Below are 13,916 nucleotides of genomic sequence, written 5' to 3'. Positions count from 1 at the left end.
GTTTCATCACTAAATCATTGTAGTACAACATCTATAAACAATTCCAAGGAAACAAATGTGGACTGTTTCTCTCAAGGATGTGGCAGAATTAATTAGAAATGTCTGATCTGTAAAGAAAATGAAAACGCGGCTACAAATCTTTTAGTTGTCTACAGAAATAAAACTCAATATTTTTCTGAAAAGCAGAGGTTTTCATATTACTGATTTTTTTCAAATTTACCCTGCTAGTCTTACTTGCTTTAGTGATCTCTTTCCCCGGAATCTGCAGTGGCTAATTGACTTACCCATCCCTCTCAGCGCACCATTCTGCCACTGATTTCTCAGACTGGTAGAATCTAATTGTACAGAAGCATGCCATTCAACATCCAGATGTATGCTGGCTCTTCAAAAGAAATTCAATTAGACCCACTCTCCTACTCTTTTGCCATGCCCAGGCAACAATTCCCTTTAGGTATTTATCCAATTACCTTATCCAAATTACTACTCAATCTGCAAACATAAGATTTTCAGGTAGTACATTTCAGATAATAAAAAATGGAGAATAAATAGTTAATTTCCCAAATCTATGTCATGAAGTTAATATCATCCTTCCTAGCACAAACAGATTTTGCCTCATCTACACTCGCACAGCATTTTTAAAATTTTGAACACCACTATTAAATTTCCCTTAATGTTTATGCTTAATCTGAGTTTAACATGTCTCAGTGCACAACTGAAGTCCCTCATCTCTCATACAATTCTCATTCAATGAGTAAAACTCATTCCTGACCAGTCTAAGAGCTTAATATCCTTCCTAAAGTGATGCTCAGAACTGGATGCAATGTTTCAGCTCACGTCTAACCAATTATTCATGAAGAGTTTAGCAAAACTCTTTTACTTTTGTATTTTGTGCTTCTGTCCATAAAGTGCAAGTCTCACATACTTTACCAAAGTGTCTTCCTTTCTTTAAAGATCAGTGAATGTGTACCCCGGGACTCCACTCCCTCTACCCCTTCCATAAGCACTTAATATTTGTATCAACTATAACAATGGATGAAGTCCAGAGGACTGGAGGATAGCTAATGCTTGTTTATGAAAGGTTGTAAGGAGAAGCCTTGGAAATATAGACCTGTGTCTGACTTCAGTGGTGGAGAAGTTATTAGAAGTAGTTCTGAAAGATAAGGATTTACATGCATTTGGAAAGGCAAGGACTGATTAGGGTTAGTCAGCATAATTTTGTGTGAGGGAAATTGTGTCTCACAAACTTGAATGAGTTTTTTTTGAGGAAGTAGCCAAGTAGATTGAGGTGGGAGCACTGGACCTTGTTTACATGGACTTTAGTAAAGCCTTTGACAAGGTTGCGTGTGGTAGACTAATTAGAAAATTTACATCACATGGGATTCAGGTTGAGTTTGCCAACTGGATAATAAATTGGCTTTAGGTCGGAGACAGAGGGTGGTAGTGGAGGATTGTTTTTCAGACTGGAGGCCTGTTACCAGCAGTGTTCCACAGGCTCCACTTTTGTGATCATTTATATAAACGATTTGGATGAGAATATAGGAGATATGGTGAGTAAGCTTGCAGATGACACCAAAATTGGTGGTTAAGTGGACAGCGAGGAAGATTATCTAAGATCACGAAAATTGGGTCAATGGGCTGAGGAGGGACAGTTGGAGTTTAGATTAGATTCCCTACAGTACCGAAACAGGCCCTTCGGTCCAACAAGTCCACACCGACCTTCCAAACAGTGACCCACTCAGATCCATTCCCCTACCCTACATTTACCCCTGACCAGTGCACTAACACTATGGGCAAATTAGTGTGGCCAATCACCTGACCTGCACATCTTTTGGAATGTGGGAGGAAAGTGGAGCGCCCGGAGGAAACCCACGCAGACACGGGAAGAATGAGCAAACTCCACACAGACAGTCACCTGAGGTAGGAATTAAACCCAGGTCCCTGGCACTGTGAGGCAATGGTGATAACCACTGAGCCACCGTGTCGCCCATGCATTGGATAAATGCAAGGTATTGCATTGTGGTAAAACAAACAAGAGCAGAACTGATACAATTAATGTAGGGCCCTGGGTAGTGTTGTAGAACAGAGAGGCCTAATGGTTCAGGTACATAATTCTCTGAAATTTGTGTCATGGGTAGACGGGACAGGATGGGACAGGACGGGGTGGTGGGGGGGGGGGGGGGGGGGGGGGGTGGTTAAGAAGGTGTTTAACACCCTTGCCTTCATGTCTCAGATCTTTGAATACTGAAATTGGAACATGATGTTGAGGTTACACAGGATGTTGGTGAGGCCTCTTCTGTGCAGTCCTGGTTGCCCCACTATATGAAATAGAGAGTTTGAGTTATAAAAATAGGCTGAACAGCCTAGGGGTGTTTCCAGTGGAGCAAAGGAGGTTGAGGAGTGACCTTTTTAGAGGTTTATAAAATCATGAGGGGCATAGATAAGGCGAATGGCAGGGTTTTTTTTCCTTAGGGTGGAGGAGCTCAAAACTAGGGGGCTCAGTTTCAAAGTGAGGGGAGAAAGTTTTAAGAAGGATATGAGTGGTATCGTTTTTACACAGATGGTGGGTGTGAGGAACAAACTGCTAAAGGAATGAAGGTACAGTTACGATATTTAAAAGATATTTGGAAACATACATTAATATGAAAGGTTTGGATAGATATGGGCCAAACTCAGGCAAGTTGGACTAGTTTAGTTTGGGAATATGGTCGGCATGGAGTAGTTGGATCAAAGGGTCTTATTTCCATGTTGTCTGATTCCATGACCCTATAACTGCAAACTGCTCATAGGCTTTGGTATCACTAAAATTGATATGTATTGCTGCCTTTGTGTTTTTTTTTAACTTGGTCACAAGCCAATTCTCCCTGCAGGTCACCCACACCAGCTGTGCCCTGCATCCAAGTCTTTCTCTAGTTTTGTTCCTATCTCCCCCTTCACCTACCCAAATGTACCTTGACCATGAGGTCCACTTCTTTGATCCCTTGGTCAAACTAATTCAACTAACCTGCTGCCTATCAAACACTGTTCTATGTCATTATGGTAACAAACATCGTAAAAGGTTCCCCAACCTCAGATACTGCAAGACAATGTCTGCCAACATGCCAAAGCTCTCTCAGTATGCATGTGCAAAACATTCGTGAGGCACCCCTGACAAATACTGTCACTGACACACTTCTTTCAAATTCGCTCAAGTATAGTGTGTTCATTTGTGGGTGCTACAATGTTTTGTATTATTGGTTAAGCATTTCACACAAAGTGTGCAAGCATAGAATTCTCTGCATGCACCATGTGAACATTTCAGGGGTGTCAGGAGGCGGAGCTACATGGTAAATCACATCCTTCTCCTCTAACCTCACTTCTTCATGCTTCATGTTTCCTCATTAATGAGACTGCCCTTGCCTGGATCCACTCCCATATACTGGATTAGTGGTGCTGGAAGAGCACAGCAGTTCAGGCAGCATCCAACGAGCAGCGAAATCAACGTTTCGGGCAAAAGCCCTTCATCAGGAATAAAGGCAGTGAGCCTGAAGCGTGGAGAGATAAGCTAGAGGAGGGTGGGGGTGGGGAGAGAGTAGCATAGAGTACAATGGGTGAGTGGGGGAGGAGATGAAGGTGATAGGTCAAGGAGGAGAGGGTGGAGTGGATAGGTGGAAAAGAAGATAGGCAGGTCGGACAAGTCAAGGAGACAGTAACTGAGCTGGAAGTTTGAAACTAGGATGAAGTGGGGGAAGGGGAAATGAGGAAACTGTTGAAGTCCACATTGATGCCTTGGGGTTGAAGTGTTCCGAGGCGGAAGATGAGGCGTTCTTCCTCCAGGCGTCTGGTGGTGAGGGAGCGGCAGTGAAGGAGGCCCAGGACCTCCATGTCCTCGGCAGAGTGGGAGGGGGAGTTGAAATGTTGGGCCACGGGGCGGTTTGGTTGATTGGTGCGGGTGTCTCGGAGATGTTCCCTAAAGCGCTCTGCTAGGAGGCGCCCAGTCTCCCCAATGTAGAGGAGACCACATCAGGAGCAACTGATACAATAAATGATATTGGTGGATGTGCAGTTGAAACTTTGATGGATGTGGAAGGCTCCTTTAGGGCCTTGGATAGAGGTGAGGGAGGAGGTGTGGGCATAGGTTTTACAGTTCCTGCAGTGGCAGGGGAAAGTGCCAGAATGGGAGGGTGGGTCGTAGGGGGGTGTGGACCTGACCAGGTAGTCACGGAGGGAACGGTCTTTGCGGAAGGCGGAAAGGGGTGGGGAGGGAAATATATCCCTGGTGGTGGGGTCTTTTTGGAGGTGGCGGAAATGTCGGTGGATGATTTGGTTGATGTGAAGGTTTGTAGGGTGGAAGGTGAGCACCAGGGGCGTTCTGTCCTTGTTACGGTTGGAGGGGTGGGGTCTGAGGGCGGAGGTGCGGGATGTGGACGAAATCCAGTATTTGATTTTCAGCATCTGCAGTCATTGTTTTTACCTTCCACTCCCATATATCCAATCAAAGGCATCTCCAGCAATGGATTCTCTTTCTGTCCTTGCCTTTGGACTAATGTAAGGATCTGTCACTGGCACCACATTTCCCCTCACATACAAAAAGCTGCACCTTTATGAATAAATGTCAGATCCAGGGTCAGGTTCCACACATGCTGGTGACAACGAAATCCATTTCTCCATCTCCTGTTTCAACTCTTTCAACGTCACTGCTGTCAGACTGCTGTTTGATGCCCATTCTTGGAAAAACCACAGTTTGACCAAGATTTTAGTCATCTCTCCAAATAGTTTCATCTTTAGTTCAGCATTCAGTTTTCTCGTTTTGCCTTTGTGAAGGACAATGTGACCATTTCCTGCAACAAAGGCACTATACAAATTCCTTGGTGATTTTGGCTGTCGCAGTAGCTACGTATTACATTAACCACAGTGCCATTGTAAGGGGATTCAGTGGAGCAAGGTGTCTTGTTTTAGAATTTAAATTGGCCTTAATTTCAGAATGCCTTTTACGTTAGTCATGTACGTTATTATAGCTCTGTGATCCAGAAGTTGCATTTCTTTTCAACAGGAGTGGTTTAATGATTTGAAGATTTCATCAATATTTGATTAATCATAGATATAAGGTTGCATCATTTTTGCTGCATCTTCTAGCCTAGGTAACACTGTCTCCCTTTGATATATTTAAGTGCCTACCCTGCATATTTATTACGACCCAAGGAATAAACTCTGCCAGGACATTATAGGATTTTAGGTGGAAGCTTCATTCCAAGTCACTTGCAATGGAATCAGAAGAACCCAACCCCTATTATTTATCTGTCTGAGATCTGCTAACTTAAACACAGATTCAAACTTAAACCTGAGATATTCTTCTTTGTTTCAACTACTTAGTGTCAGGTGACAATGTTGAGGTGGTAGAAAGTTCAAACCATGAAATTCTGTACTAACACATTGATAGTTGTCTTTGAGCAGAGCAGACTTGATGGGCCAAAGGGCCTTATTCTATGCTGTAGACCTCTATGACTCCATTCAGCAATTAAACCTTATATTAAAGTCAGGTGATCAAGTGTGATGACAACATGAACTCTTAATAACCTGTTTTAATAAGAACTTTAAATAGCACAAGGCAGCTGCCATGTCACACCCAATTGTAAACATTGAGAAAAAGTACTTTTATGTGGAGCAAATTTCATTTTGGAACCACCTACAGCCTGGAGGTACAAGCAACAATAGAATGAACCCAAACTGCTTTTCTCATGGACAGAAAAGGATTGATTTGCACAGAACTGAGTTTCTGGTACCAATGGATCAACCTTTCCATTTTGCATTCGAGATGATTATTACGATGCAACCACTGTGGGATGACAGAAAGCCCATTCTCGTCAAGAACATGGGTTTCTTTTGGCTTAAGGTGGAATTCTCTAGTGGCAGGATACTGAAAGTAGCACCAAGGGATCATGTCACAAATCCATCATTTATGCAAATAAAATTTGGCACGAGTCCACAACATTAACATTAAGAAGATCCAAAATAACTTGTTTTCCTCAGCAGGGAGGAAAGTAATTACGGTTTCTTCTGTTTCAGTTAATGGTTACTCATAAACATCAAAAGAATTGGAGGAAGCAGAAATAAACTTTCTTCCACATGAAATTCTTAGACACTAATGAATGTCACAAAACCTTTGTGAGCCTTGTTCTGAAATGTTGCCTTGAAACCAATCATTACACTTCTCCCACCTGCTTCACATAATGAATAGTCTTGCTAGGAGTGCAGCTCTAAGATAGAACTTGCTGCTGAAAAGTGTCTCCTGCCATATCTTTAAAGTCTAAACAATGAGAACTCTGAGCTTTTCTGAATACCAGTGTCAAATATGCATGATGTCAATTACAGTGAGCAAGAATTTAAGGTACTTTACACATTCATGCTACATTCCATCCGGACTTTTAGCAAAATGACATCCTTACCACCCAAATTCCCCTAACCATTATCCCCAAATCCACAGTCCTATCCTTACTCAATCTCAATCCACAGATGGTCTCTCTGAGCCATACCTTTTTGAGCATTTATCAGACACCTAAAAAAATGTAACATAATGTGAATTATTTCCTCTGCATAAGTAAAATGGTAGAAACAGTAAGCTTAAGTTAATTCAAATAGATCAAACAATTTCTTTGTATATTGCTATGCTTAATATTTCAGTCACCATTCATGCTTTATCTAATTTATAATTCTCACGCAGCAAATTTACATGCTTAATTTCAAGTAGTGCATAATGAAATGACCAAAGAGTGATATAGCCACATACAACATTCATAAATAAATCAATCATATTTGTACGTTCATTAAATTATCCTCTTTCAGATTTATCAAGGAAGTATCAGCCTGAATATTGGTATTATCAAAAATTTAATGGCAAGATTAAAACAAGATTGTATAGTAATCTGGACAGTAAAATTGAGCAAGGCTTTTGATAGCCTTGCATCGTGGCAGCTTTGGTCAACTGGTTTAATGGGTGTTTAGTTTGATCATCTCAATAAAGATTTTTTTTTTACCATCCACATTGGCCAGATTTATTAGAAAATGTCCACTTGATCTAAGAAAAATGAGAGAAATATTAAAAGGGATGGATGTTTTGGCTCTGAAGCCTGTTCTCCAATCCAATTTAGTGTTGTCTGCCCCTCGATTATGACATCTAATGAGAATTTTCTGTCCTGGGTTTTTATGTAACTGAACTGGCTGATTTTCAATCCACAAATGTTTTACTACATGGGATTGTATGTCCCATAAACTGTTGTGACTTGGAGTGGAGATTTGCTGTTTTTCCCCTTTCCCTTTCTGCTGTCGTTCTGTCCCATCGTTAAGACATTGCAACTCAATGTGTGATGCAGCTTGATGGACATAATACTTCCATTTTAAATGATAGATGTCAGGTTCCTTCTAGCCATTGGTGTTAATGCCGCAGTGCTTCAAAGAAATCTTTAATACATCTTTAAAGAATTTGCTATGTTTTCCCATGGAATACAGGTTATTTGAGAATGGGGAGAATTGGACCAGGCGAGGAGACATTTTTGGACGATTTGAAGATGGTTTCCAGTGAATAAAAGAGGACTTCCCAGGGTATTTCCCTGAATGCTTATGGAGCTGGTTTCATGAAGGAAATGTGTGTGTATTTGATGGTACTTCCATTGAATTGAAAGAATGTCATGGAGGTATTGCCATCCGAGGTTGCCCTTGAGAAGTTGGTTGTAAGATGCTTTCTTGACCCACTGCACACCCATAATGAATTAGAAAGTGAGTTGCAGGAGTCTGATTCAGCAACAGTGAAGAAGCTGCATTTTTTTCCATTTGAATCCAAAAGATAAATTCATGGAGGTTTGATGTAAGCCAAAACCCACCAGTTTTGAATAACTCAGCTGGAATACCATTGAGATCACAAGAATGCATTTAGAGTCATAGAGAGGTACAGCATGGAAGCAGACCCTCCGGTCCAGCCGACCAAATATCCCAACCCAATCTAGTCTCACCTACCAGCACCTGGCCCATATCCCTCCAAACTCTTCCTATTCATATATCCATCCAAATGCCTCTTAAATGTTGCAATTGTACCAGCCTCCACCACATCCTCTGGCAGCTCATTCCATACATGTACCACTCTCTGCGTGAAAAAGTTGCCCCTTTATATCTTTCCCTTCTCACTCTAAACCTATGCCCTCTAGTTCTGGACTCCCCAACCCCAGGGAAAAGACTTTGTCTATTTATCCTATCCATGCCCCACATAATTTTGTAAACCTCTATAAGGTCACCCCTCAGCCCCCGACGCTCCAGGGAAAACAGCCCCAGCCTGTTCAGCCTCTCCCTATAGCTCAAATCCTCCCAACTCCTGTACTCAATGCTCTGACCAATAAAGGAAAGCATACAAACACCTTCTTCACTATCCTATCTACCTGTGACTCCACTTTTAAAGAGCTATGAACCTGCACTCCAAGGTCTCTTTGTTCAGCAACACTGCCTAGGATCTTACCATTAAGTGTATAAGTCCTGCTAAGATTTGCTTTCCCAAAATGCAGCACCTCGCATTTATCTGAATTAAACTCCATCTGCCACTTCTGAGCCCATTGGCCCATCTGGTCCAGATCCTGTTGTAATCTGAGGTAACCCTCTTCGCTGTCCACTACACCTCCAATTTTGGTGTCATGTGCAAACTTACTAACTGTACCTCTTACGCTCGCATCTTAATCATTTTTGTAAATGACAAAAAGTCGAGGACCCAGCACCGATTCTTGTGGCACTCCACTGGTCACAGGCCTCCAGTCTGAAAACAACCCTCCACCACCACCCTCTGACTTCTACCTTTGAGCCAGTTCTATATCCAAATGGCTAGTTCTCCCTGTATTCCATGAGATCTAACCTTGCTAATCAGTCTCCCAGGGGGAACCTTGTTGAACGCCTTACTCAAGTCCATATAGATCACATCTACTGCTCTACCCTCATCAATCTTCTTTGTTACTTCAAAAAACTCAATCAAGTTTGTGAGACATGATTTCCCACGCATAAAACAATGTTGACTATCCCTAATCAGTCCTTGCCTTTCCAAATACATGTACATCCTGTTCCTCAGGATTCCCTCAACTTGCCCACCACTGAGGTCAGGCTCACCGGTCTATAGTTCCCTGGTTTGTCTTTACTGCCCTTCTTAAACAGTGGCACCATGTTTGCCAACCTCCAGCTTTGCAGCACCTCACCTGCGACTATCGATGATACAAATATCTCAGCAAGAGCACCAGCAATCACTTCTCTAGCTTCCCACAGAGTTCTTGGAGACACCTGATCAGGTCCTGGGGATTTATCCACCTTTACCCATTTCAAGACATCTAGCACTTCCTCCTCTGTAATCTGGACATTTTGCAAGATGTCACCATCTATTCCCCATATCCTTTTCCACAGTAAATACTGATGCAAAATATTCATTTAGTATCTCTCCCATTTTCTGCGACTCTACACAAAGGCCACCTTGCTGATTTTTGAGGGGCCCTATTCTCTCCCTAGTTACCCTTTTGTCCTTAATATATTTGTAAAAACCCTTTGGATTCTCCTTAATTCTATTAATTTTATAAGGTTTCACCAAAGTCACTGTTAACAAAATTAAGTGCATGGAATTCAAGCTGAATTATTGGCCGAGGCAATGAAATGGTTCGGAATTCAGGGTCAAAGAATTAGGGACAATAAGTATATATGCTATTTAGCAAACATAAAAAACGTCACACAGTACTGGGGCCTCAGTTTTCTTTGTATGTATCAAAGACATTGGAGGAATAAAATCATGTAATTAAGTTTTCCAGGGACAGCAAACTTAGTGTAGACTGGAGCAGGAAATTGCAAAAGAATATTTAAGCAATTAAATGAATGATCAAAACTATAGTGGAGGGAGTTCAATGCTTAAAAGTGTGAGGTCATCAATTTTGGACTTACGAAAGATAAATCAGAACATTTCCTAAATAGTAAGAAGTTACAGGCTGTGGTGTAAAGAGATTTAGGGTCCCAAGGAAAACAAGTAAAGTGGCACAAAAAAAAGATAAAAATGAAATGTTGTTTGTTACCTCAAGTGGTGTTAAAATGCTAAGAGGTGAAAGTTATCCTAACTGTTAAGCAAAACTCTGGAGTACTGGATTCACATTTGGAAAGCTCTGTAAAGATGTACTGGTCTTAAGTGAGTTGCAGCGCAGGTCCACCAGAATAATTGACGAAAAGAGTTAATTAATGAAGCAGGCTGCATAGATTAGGCTTGGATTCCCTTGAGTACAGAAGATGAAGGGGTGACTTATTTGAAGTATTTAAGACAATGAAATAATTTGAGCGAGTAGAGAAACGATTTCCTCTCGTGAGGAAGTGGAGAACAAAGGGACAAAACCTTAAAATTGGACCTAGGCCTTTGAGGGTTGAAGCAAGAAAGCATGTCTTCATACAATGTGTTGTGGAAATCTGGAAAACTCTTGCATAAAAAGCTGGTGGGGTCAGTTCAATCAAAGATTCAGGTACATTTTGTTAGTTGAAGATAACTAAAAGATGTAGAGTTACAATGCTTGATCGGAGTTGATGTCCAGAACAACCTTGTCCAAACTGAAAGAGGAATAGGCTCAAGAATCTAAATGGCACATTCCTGCACATTTGTTCCATTCTATGTTTGTGCAAAAAGGTTTCAAGAAAATCTGCAAAATTGAAATAGGAAGCATGGTGATAACAATGTGGGTCTCAACTAAGGATGCTAGCAAAATTTACTGGAGGGGGAGTTACAGTCTATGTCACTGGGAAAGAAATTGAATATTTAATTAATTGAAATGTACTTATTTAGGTGAATGAACACAAGTTAAACTTAATTCATTTTACATCTTAGTATATTAGTCACTGAAATGTGAAAACATAATTTAATAGAGAATCTAAGCTTCTCAGATGTTTGATTGTGGAATATTAAGTTAAAGACAGTGAGGGGGTTGAGGGAGGTGCTACTTTGTGGTTGGGTAATACAGATGAACATGTATTTTCTGTATTTCATGGTTGGACCTGACTTGTATCTCCCTTTATCAGCTGTAGCTAACCAGATTGAAAGGCAGTTTGGCTGGCAATGGAGCAGCTAGGCCTTTGACACTTGGCCACAGCTGGAGAGCAGAGAGAAAGGAGAGAATTATTGAAAGGATTGTGACAGGGAAGGTAAGGGATAGATCGGAGGCTAGATTAAAGGCTAGTGTAAGGGACTGGAAAGCCAGAAGCAAGATTAGAAATGAGAAAGGTAATAAGTCTGATGTCAAAAGTAAGAGTGGGGGAGACTAAATGCCGATTGGCAGCTTCATGGAGGAGAGCAGGAGCACCTGTAGAAAGTTGAGAGGTTGAGTGCAGAGGAATGTAGGCTGGTGGGGCAAGGAGGGTCAGGGAATTAGAAGCCTCTGGGATGTTCACTTGCAGTTGATAATTTGGAGGTAAGTGGAAAAGTATTTATCCCCAAATTCTTTTAGCTATCAGGTTCCCTAGGGCTCCAAAATCTTGGTTGGTTAAATATGTGACCTACAACCTCATTATAATAATTAAATTGCCACTCACTTCTTTGGAACGGTAATTATCTGCAATTCCAAACCCTCCCTGGTCACCTCTGTTTCAACTGGAAGTGGGGGAGTAAGAGCTTGTGGTTCAGATTTTTCAGACTTTCATATTTTCCCCTCAAGGTCCTCACATCCCTTTCCAAATCCACCTGCTTTTTTGGGGTTAAAATTCCCTGCAAAGATTCCAACTCGAAACTATATTTACCTTACATACTTTCACAGTCACACGGAAAAATGTTCAATTCATAACATGTGTGAAACAATATTTCAAAGGCACTAAAATTAGTAATAATTCAAATATATTAAATGCATGAGTTTTCTAACCTCTTCTTGGACTTTCATGGTTGAAAAGAATGCCATTGACAGCAAAAAGGTTGTAAGCCTCCCTGAAGTTCACCACAATCCAGTAGGCGTAAAGCTTGGCTGCTCCTGTAAAACAAACAATAGCTTGCAAGTCAGCAATGTTCATTTCTAAAATAGATGGTAAATGAGTTGAAGTCTGATAATTCACTGTCAGCAGATCCACTGCTAATAACAGATCACATGATTTAAATACAAATGGGAAGAGCATATAATAGCAGGCTTCATAATTGAAAGAAATAGTTTTTACCGCATTAATTTCTTATTACCTTTGCTGGAGTACAGATCCAAGGGAACCAGACATTCACTTGCACAACTGGCAATATTCACATGTCGGCCTTCATGGCAAATGCCAGATTACCTAACTGCAGGAGACATCACAGCTGAACCTGAATGTGGTGCTGTTCAATATCCACACATGGCCACTTTCAGCATGAGTTATCAATCATTACTGGGATCCCTTGCTAACCTCATTCTGTTGTTAAACCAGGGACCCTAAAGCCAACTGTTGTATTTCTGAAGTTAATCAGCTGAGATCAGTTAACTTGGAATCAACCACAAAATGGGTCCAAAATCTTCATCTTCTCTATAAGTAATCCAGTGACCAGATAATCTCATTGTACAAGTTTGCTTTGGCTTTTAAAATCCAGAACTTTGATGCCAGACTCAATTCATATTCATAATGATGATGATTGAAGGGTCTCAAGCTCTCGTGTCACTGGAAATTTTCTGTCTGCTATTATGTATTGCATGTTAACTACATTGCTACTCTAGTATATCTTGCAATAACTGACTTAAGCAACTACAATTGGAAGAATACCCATCTACTCAGTCTATTGCAGGAATACATAATCCAGGTAGAATAGAAACAGTTTGCATCCTTCAGAGAATGGTCACAAAACCCAGTTTGTGGGTGTAAAACAGCTACTAAATTTTGAACCTTGACAGCTAGAGACTCTAACATAATTTGCTTGAAGAGCAATAGCTCTTTGCTCTCTGTCTACAACTGATCCAGGAAAATCACAGTAACAATAGCTTGTGTGTACAAAGTAGTTTCAGCTGCAGATCAACATTAGCAACGACCAGTGAACAATCTTTTTTTCCTCAGTTTAATTGTCACTGAGCCACAGGAAACTGCAGAGTTTCATATTTTTGCTTATACTTGAGTGAGTGTTTTCAAAAAGGGTTGTTTTACGTATACTTGCATAATTTAAACCTTTCTATTAATAGTCTGCATAAATTTTCTTTATCATAAACTAGTTATTAAATGCTAACTAAAGAAACTTCACTGACTTGTTTCTGTTTCTGAACTACAGCCTCATAACTACATAATTGGCAACATCACTGTCCTTTTTAAATTAAAACTTTGTAACAATCAATCGAGGAGTGAGATGAAGAAAGAAACAAGTTCATCTCTTCAAATTCAGTCATAACATTAAATTATACCAGAAAATCAGTTGTGTTTGGCAAGTTATAAGGTATATCTCACAATTGGTCCAGACATTTCATTCCGTTTTTATTTTCCGTCCAAGTTAACTTCAGCTGAAAGGTATGAATTCAATGCACATGAAAACATTATAGTACTTGCCATATGGTGACCGAGGGTAGAAAGGGGTAGTCTCCTTTTGTGGAATTTCCTGTACTTTGCCAAACAGTTCACTGGTGGAGGCTTGATAGAACTTCACTGCATTTATAAGGCCACAGGTTTTAATGGCATCCAGAAGTCTAAGTGTCCCAACACCATCAACATCTGCCGTATACTCTGCTAGGTCAAATGAGATCTAAGAAAAATTCAAATTAAAGGGTTACTCACTGACTAGAGATGTACTGCAAAAATGCAACAAGAGATATAGGCTTTTCTTTAGAAAAAACAAGATCAGCCTAATAAGTCCAACAACATTTGCATTAAGCAGAATCTACTGTTCAGTTGAAGCAGCATGAAAAGCAAATGTGCATCAATAATGGAACTGGCAGGCAATTCTGTGGCAGCAAACAAGCCTCTTGAAT

The 13,916-nt window shown here is 40.7% G+C and overlaps 1 protein-coding gene and 1 long non-coding RNA gene across 3 annotated transcripts in view; one reads left to right on the top strand and one right to left on the bottom strand.

Annotated features, from left to right (window-relative positions):
* gmds (GDP-mannose 4,6-dehydratase) overlaps positions 1-13,916 on the bottom strand; it is a 650,097-nt gene that overhangs the window by 385,756 nt on the left and 250,425 nt on the right. For both annotated transcript variants that reach the window (XM_072560523.1, XM_072560524.1), the window contains 2 exons: positions 13,498-13,690; positions 11,874-11,978 (listed from right to left, as the gene is read on the bottom strand). In XM_072560523.1, the coding sequence (XP_072416624.1) occupies positions 11,874-11,978; positions 13,498-13,690 (298 nt within the window). The remainder of the gene's footprint in view (positions 1-11,873; positions 11,979-13,497; positions 13,691-13,916) is intronic.
* The window catches only part of LOC140464914 (uncharacterized), a 33,118-nt gene that overhangs the window by 14,471 nt on the left and 4,731 nt on the right, over positions 1-13,916 (top strand). The window lies entirely within an intron of this gene.

This window comes from Chiloscyllium punctatum, chromosome 41, assembly GCF_047496795.1.
Source record: "Chiloscyllium punctatum isolate Juve2018m chromosome 41, sChiPun1.3, whole genome shotgun sequence".
Classification (NCBI taxonomy): domain Eukaryota; kingdom Metazoa; phylum Chordata; class Chondrichthyes; order Orectolobiformes; family Hemiscylliidae; genus Chiloscyllium; species Chiloscyllium punctatum.
This window is presented reverse-complemented; position numbering and strand designations above follow the sequence as displayed.